Below are 6,754 nucleotides of genomic sequence, written 5' to 3'. Positions count from 1 at the left end.
GTCTGTCTGGGCCCCTCGCCTCCCGCGGGCGGTCCCACCGCGGGCCTTATGCCGATCCCATAGGCGCCCCCCAAGACTAGTCATAAACTCCCTCCTGTACCCTGAGGCTGCAGCCCCTTAGAGGGGAAAACACCCCACCCTGCACACTAGCGTTGCTCCCCCAGTCATACCAATTTTGCCAGCTTTCCTTCCCCTAATTGTCACCACTCCAGTTCCAGCCAATGGGAATCCACGAAGCTCAGTTCCCTCCCCCTTCCGTGTTCCTGGATGACCCCCCAATATTCCCAGATTCTTCTGGACCTCCACCCCGGGCTCAGCCTTCTCTTCCCTGACCCATTCTCAGAACACTCATTAGAATCAGGTATTTTTCGTGATCTCTTTCTCTGCAAGGTCATAAGATTTTCCTTCACCTTTCAGTTCAGTGGTTGTGAGACTTTGGGAAGGAGGGACTGGACCTCGGAAAACCAGATCAGTGGAGTGTTTTAAGAGGCCAAAATTTTCTCTTGCTCTCAACTGAGACCCAAGACCCACGGCCGAGGAAATGAGACCAGCACGTGCTTTCGTCCTTCCAATCCCGTCGTGCCCTTGATTCTCAGGCTCCGGAGGGGTCTCCTGGCCGCCACAGCAAGGCTCACTAGGGTGAACTCGGGCACAGCCACAGAAAGGTTCCCTCTAAAAAGGCCTTAGAAGAGAAACGGACACCGACAGGCTGCGGGGCAGAGTTCAATGGGGAGAGAGGTAAAGGACAACCGGGGAAGGAAGCAGGTTCTGTGAGACGAAGGCCCGGACGCCAGGGGCCTGGGCTGAGCGCCCAGGGCGAACTGTCTGAGCCGGACTTGCACTCGGAGGGGCAGAGGACGGTGCTCTCCGCGCCCAGGTCAGGCCTCCCCTCGCCGACCGCGGACAGTCAGACCCGACAGCAGTCTCACCACGAGCCAATCACAACCTTTCTTCCAGAAAGAGGCGGGGTCAAGGGGACTGACTTTTTCCTTGTCCCTGCCCCTCGGGGGAAGTAACCAATCGCAATACACCTAGAGCAAGTAAGCGCAGTCGGGAATAACCAATTGCGCCGGAAGCTTCTCGTGCAGGCTGGACCCTGCCCCTCCAGCTGCGACAAACGTGACACGCGAGCTCCTGGGTTCGGTAGTTTTCTGAGCGCTCGAAGCCTTGCCCCCCCCGCTCCCGCCCCCGCTGGAGTTAGCCCTACCGCCCGCCCCGCCGCTTCCACGCTGCTACTGCGCATGCCCAGAGCCTCCCCCACCCCCACCCCCCGCAGCCAGGGGAGAGGAGGCGCGGAAGGAAGGAGGCGGGATAGTATTTAAAACAAACAAACAACCCACCCTCATCCCGGGGAGCGGCGGTGTAGGGGTCCGCTCCTCCCAGAAGGCGGTGCTGCCTGCGAGGGCGGACCACGCGGAGGGTTGTGGGGCGGATAGCTCCCCTGCTGATGGAGACTCATAGAGTCGGGTGGGCGGGGGGACTCCATATCCCAGAATGCCCCACGGCGGGCCCGACCGGCCGCGACTCCGGGCTTGGCCCCGGCCCTAGCCTGTCGGCGGTGTATTGGGGCGCGTGGAGGCAGAAGTCACGGTGGCGCCCGCGGGGACGGAGGAGGGAATGAGTGAAGAGGAGCAGGGCTCCGGCACTACCACGGGCTGCGGGCTGCCCAGGTGAGCGGCCTTGCATCCATCACTGCAGGGCGAAGAGCGTGGCGCTGTGCGGAGGGGTAGCGGCGCGGCCCCAGCATGCACCTGGCCTGAGGGTTGTTCCCGGCAAGCACTGGGGTAGTGGGCCGTGGTTCCCGGCATTCACCCGAGCAGTGGCCACTGCCTCCAGCTCGAAATAGTTTGGGGCTGGTCCGGTTCCCAGACTGCACTGGGGCATTGGGCTTCATGCCCCCGACTTTCAGTGCATTTGGTGGGTAACTGGGTTCTTGGCCGCACTGTGTTAGGGGACATGCATTTCTAACCTGCACTCGGGTACAGGATCCCCCGCCTTAACTGAGACAGGAACAGTGCATTCCCCGTTTGCCCTAGGGCAGTGGACCCTGCTTTCCCAGCCTGCACCTCTACACATTGAACCTAGCCTGTGACTGCTGTACTGCCTGGGGTCCCCTGGACCTTGTGACCCCCATAGTGTGCCTGGGTCTGTTATAGCCGTGCTTGGCCAGGTGGGTGCAGAGAGGGGAGGTGTGATCAGGGTCTGTGCCCCTCCCCCCAGTATAGAGCAAATGCTGGCAGCCAACCCAGGCAAGACCCCGATCAGCCTTCTGCAGGAGTATGGGACCAGAATAGGGAAGACGCCCGTGTACGACCTTCTCAAAGCCGAGGGCCAAGCCCACCAGCCTAATTTCACCTTTCGGGTCACCGTTGGCGACACCAGCTGCACTGGTGAGGAAGGCGTGGGCCAGCCTTGCTGGGGTGTTCATTCACAGGGCCCCACTGGCTTTATTTCTTGGAGTCTCTTCACAGTCCTCTTCTCCAAGAGCAGTGAGGGAGGGGGAGGTTTCAGGGGGGAAAGCCACTGACTGGATTGGGAGAACAGGTCTGTGAGGAGGTGGGTAGGACTTGGGAGAGTTAGAGGAGCAAGCAAGATTGCCACAGTGATCTGGCCGGTCGTCAGCATCCTAGAGGAAAAGGAGATAAACCGAAATCTCAGCGAAGTTTGGGGAGTGAGTGTCAGCTCTGCTGGGCTCTGTAGCAGGTGCTTAATTAAATTCCTGTTTAGTCTAATCCAGTGATGTAGGTGGTCGTTCCCTCATGTTGAATAGGAGGAGACAGGCTCAGAGGGATTCAATGACTGGTGCAAGGTCCCATTCTTAGTAAGTCAGAGCCAGGCTTTGACGCTAGAACCTACCTTATTTCTATTTCTCCAGCCATTTCTATTTACTGAGAGAAAGTGCTTCCCAAAGGAAAGTAAGCCAGAAAGAATCTCCACCCAGGGTGTCTGAGCTCGGGAGCACTTCTGTCTGGCATGGCTTGATTTGGGGAGCTCACAGAACACTTCCAGTCTTGGACAGGGGGAGGTCAGTGAGGAGGAGCTTGGTTGACTCGCTGTAGCTGTGAGGAGAGAGGCTGTGGGATGCTGGTTTCTCTTCCAGTGACCTCCAGTATTGCCCACGCCCCCTCTCTCAGGTCAGGGCCCCAGCAAGAAGGCAGCCAAGCACAAGGCAGCTGAGGTGGCCCTCAAACACCTCAAAGGGGGGAGCATGCTGGAGCCGGCCCTGGAGGACAGCAGGTGAGGGAGGAACAGCTGAGGCATCCTAGAGGCCCTGCCAGGAACCCAGGCCCCTGCATCAGCCCCTTTGCCCAGTGGGCCTGACCTGGTGACACTGAGCCACCTTGACCTTCTCTTCCTGAGTTTCCTCTGGACCTGAGCAGGGTGCTTCCAGGGGGGAATGGCCAGCTCCACTGAGGGACTGTGGCTGTGGTTTGGGGTTCAGGCTAAGGAGGGGGAGGGGTGGAAGCTGAGGCTGGAGGGAGTTGCCTTCTCTGTCTAGCAAGATATCCTTTCCTCTTCTGCACTGAGGTTGGAGTTTTTTGCTCCTATAGGTCTTGGGTAGAGAGACCCTCTTTCTCCTTTTCTCAGTCTTTTTGATCCAGTGTTTGGCAAGCAAAGATCCCAGGAGGAAGAGCTGGTGGTTGAGCTTCCCTGAGTCTTTGACTCGAATGGGAAGGAGTTTTCTTAGGGGATGAGCAGGTCAGGAGGACCTGGGTCCCCCACCCTTTCACTGTCCCCGCCCCACAAGGGTGTGAATCAGAGGCTCCCTTCCCCTCGGGAAGTTCTTTTTCTCCCTTAGACTCTTCACTGCCTGAGGACGGTCCGGTTTTTACTGCTGCAGCGGCTGCTACTCCTGTTCCATCTGCTCTCCCAACCAGGTATCTTGTGTCTTCTGACTGCCTGAGGGGGGAGGAATGGGTCCTGGCTCCTGGCCCCCAGCCCTTGGACCCGGGCTGGTCAGGCATGAGGAAGTCTGAGAGTAAACAGAGGCTGGAGTAGTTGGGGACCAGAGTTTGAAGAATTTGCACCAGCTGGTAAGCTCTTGGGACAAGCGGTAATCAGTGATTTTAAATGGCCATGTGGATGATGTTTGACCCATGTTAAGGGTCTTGCAGGCCCCATTTTCTTCTGAGTTGGCCCCATGATGGTCCTGTGTTTGAGTCCCATCCGGTGCTTCCAGGGTCTGGATATACAGCCCCTCTCCCACTGTCCTGGCGAGGTGATGATCGCATGTTCCAGAAAATTGAAATGGGCCTGGGACCTGGAGGAGACCTCACTTGCAGGGGAGGGGGAAGGAAGGAGGCTGGAAGTTTGGAGTGGGGGAAACCAAAACGAGGCTGAGGACTCCTGGGCTGCAGCAGAAAAAACTAGCCCCCTCAGCTTTGGCCCTGGACCCTTTTTCCTTCAGGAGCCCCCCCATGGAGGTGCAGCCCCCTGTCTCCCCTCAGCAGTCTGAGTGCAACCCTGTTGGTGCTCTGCAGGTGTGCCCCCTCCTCATTTCCTGTGCATGCCTGTCCTCCCTTGAACCAGGGGCCATGGGGGAAGGTTATGGGGGGTGTTTGCCCTTCCTGAGGGCTTTTTTTCACCCCATTTATTCCTCCTCTAGTCTGGAATCTGAGGCTGGGATCTAGGGTAGGAGGGAAAGGATGTTTGGACTCTTCTCACTCAGCCTGTCCACCCATATTTCTCCCTTCCAAGGAGCTGGTGGTGCAGAAGGGCTGGCGGTTGCCTGAGTACACGGTGACTCAGGAGTCTGGGCCAGCCCACCGCAAAGAGTTCACCATGACCTGCAGAGTGGAGCGCTTCGTTGAGATTGGTAACTGGGCAGAAGGGCGTTCTTGCAGCTACTGTCCCCCAACACTCCAGTCCTGGCCACAGGCAGCGCCTAGCTTCTCTCTGCTACAGCCCCGCGCTTTTGGCTGAGACCCCCAGCTTGGCTCTTTCCCCTTAGCTTCTTCCTTGCGCCCTGTCTTCCCCCCTCTCTGGCCAACCAGATTCTCAGGTGCCAGGCAGGTCCTGAGCTCCCCTTTCTAATCGGTATCTCTTTAGGGGACCCTCAAACCAGATTTGAGCCTGGTGGAAAGCACTGAGTCTGTTGGGAGTTATAATCCGTAACCCTCTCCCCACATGCAGGCAGTGGCACTTCCAAAAAGCTGGCAAAGCGGAATGCGGCCGCCAAAATGCTGCTTCGCGTGCACACGGTGCCTCTGGATGCCCGGGATGGGAATGAGGCAGAACCTGACGATGATCACTTCTCCATTGTGAGTGGCTTGTGGGCCGTCCCCCCTGCCAGGCCAGGGCACTGGGGACTCAGTTCTGTGACTCGGGAGTGAGCCTTTCTGGGTCCCAGGCCTGCTTCTGTCCACTTTCCTATCGGAGCCAGGATTCTTGGGGTTCCCGTTCAGCTTCAGCTGTAGGCCCACATGGTGAGTGCCTTGGGGGAGCTGGTGCAGGCCAGGGGCCTGTAGGCTTTTGTTCCTGCGATGAGAACGGCAGCTTGGCCATCCAGTCCAGGGTCTGATAGGGATAGGGGATCAAACGGGAATTGACGGAGGGGAGGCAGGCTGGAGGTACCATTCTTTGGGCTATTCTCTCCTGGGACATTAAATGTCTCTTAAATGCCAGGGCCTCCCAGCCCAGTGCCGCATCTTTCTCACTGTTTTCATCTCATCAGGGTGTGGGCTCTCGCCTGGATGGACTTCGGAACCGGGGCCCAGGCTGCACCTGGGATTCTCTGCGCAATTCGGTGGGAGAGAAGATCCTGTCCCTCCGCAGCTGCTCCCTGGGCTCCTTAGGTGCCCTGGGCCCTGCCTGCTGCAGTGTCCTCAGCGAGCTGTCTGAGGAGCAGGCCTTCCATGTCAGCTACCTGGATATTGGTATGGCTGGTTGGGGGGCCGGGGGATGGTGGGGACTGGACCAGAGCAAGTACACATGGGTATAAGGAGTGGGGGGAGGGCATGATGGTGGCACGGATCACAGCCCCCCACCCCCGGTGCTGCCTTGCCACCCAAAACTGCCTCCTCCTCTCTCTTGGTCTCCAGAGGAGTTGAGCCTGAGTGGGCTCTGCCAGTGCCTGGTGGAGCTGTCCACACAGCCGATCACCGTGTGTCACGGCTCTGCAGCCACCAGGGAGGCAGCTCGTGGCGAGGCTGCTCGCCGTGCCCTGCAGTACCTCAAGATCATGGCGGGCAGCAAGTAAAGCTCCAGCTGGACTCATGGACATACAACCTCGCTCCCTGCTCTTCCTGCTCTCGGCCCAGGCATCTACCCAGCTCGGGTACCCTCTGGAGGTGCCATCTCTACCTCTGACACAGACTGCCTCTCCGCAGGCCGAGGAGAGCATGGGCCCAGGAGCCAGGGACCACAGTGCCTCAGTGGCCCAGGATCCGTCCTCATGTTACTGGTGGTGATGGAGGGGAATGACATCGGACTGTCCCCTAGAGCCCAGAATAAATGTGCTGCTCCTCGGAACCTTACACCCTGATCTTCCTGTTTCCCTGAGTAGTTGATGGCAGTTTCGTGCCAGATCACCTCCCCTTTGCCTCCCCACCTTGTTCCGCACATGTCCCCGTGCTTGCTTTTCTGGTGGCGTGGCGGGAGGCTGGGTGCAGAGACTTCTGGGAACCCCATCACCTGTGTTTCTGGAGAGTTTGGTGGAGATGGAGGGACTGTGGTTCTTGCCATGGGCTCCCGCCCAGCCCCATCAAGTCTTAGACACAGACACCTGATTCAGAAGCCAGGCAGTATTTGGGGG

General features: G+C 58.7%; 2 protein-coding genes across 4 annotated transcripts in view; one reads left to right on the top strand and one right to left on the bottom strand.

Annotated features, from left to right (window-relative positions):
- Positions 1–1,417, bottom strand: part of MAP3K12 (mitogen-activated protein kinase kinase kinase 12) — a 17,944-nt gene extending 16,527 nt beyond the window's left edge. Inside the window, exon 1 of the mRNA XM_005869157.2 lies at positions 1,341–1,417. The gene's annotated coding sequence lies outside the window, so the exon portion shown is untranslated. The remainder of the gene's footprint in view (positions 1–1,340) is intronic.
- TARBP2 (TAR (HIV-1) RNA binding protein 2) lies at positions 639–6,484 on the top strand. Of its 3 annotated transcripts, none has more exons than XM_005869159.2 (9): positions 639–1,670; positions 2,221–2,390; positions 3,135–3,237; positions 3,783–3,878; positions 4,409–4,481; positions 4,699–4,816; positions 5,134–5,261; positions 5,675–5,876; positions 6,042–6,484. In XM_005869159.2, the coding sequence occupies exons 1-9, from the start codon at positions 1,618–1,620 to the stop codon at positions 6,197–6,199; spliced, it is 1,101 nt and encodes a 366-aa protein (XP_005869221.1). In that variant the 5' UTR covers positions 639–1,617; the 3' UTR covers positions 6,200–6,484. The 3 variants fall into 3 exon arrangements, with proteins under 3 accessions (XP_005869221.1, XP_005869223.1, XP_005869222.1); XM_005869160.2 differs by lacking the exon at positions 639–1,670 and adding an exon at positions 1,735–1,917 and having other exon boundaries at positions 6,042–6,476; XM_005869161.2 differs by lacking the exon at positions 3,135–3,237 and having other exon boundaries at positions 1,498–1,670; positions 3,800–3,878.
- Positions 6,485–6,754: the final 270 nt, after the last annotated feature.

This window comes from Myotis brandtii, unplaced genomic scaffold (genome assembly GCF_000412655.1).
Source record: "Myotis brandtii unplaced genomic scaffold, ASM41265v1 scaffold29, whole genome shotgun sequence".
Lineage (NCBI taxonomy): Eukaryota > Metazoa > Chordata > Mammalia > Chiroptera > Vespertilionidae > Myotis > Myotis brandtii.
This window is presented reverse-complemented; position numbering and strand designations above follow the sequence as displayed.

What these genes read in the sequence shown, in the direction of transcription:
- TARBP2 (XM_005869159.2), top strand. Translation starts at nt 1,618, where the DNA reads ATGAGTGAAGAGGAGCAGGGCTCCGGCACTACCACGGGCTGCGGGCTG. An exon ending in CCATCTGCTCTCCCAACCAG is followed by an intron (nt 3,879 to 4,408) that starts GTATCTTGTGTC and finishes TTTTTCCTTCAG; the next exon opens with GAGCCCCCCCATGGAGGTGC. An exon ending in ACCCTGTTGGTGCTCTGCAG is followed by an intron (nt 4,482 to 4,698) that starts GTGTGCCCCCTC and finishes CTCCCTTCCAAG; the next exon opens with GAGCTGGTGGTGCAGAAGGG.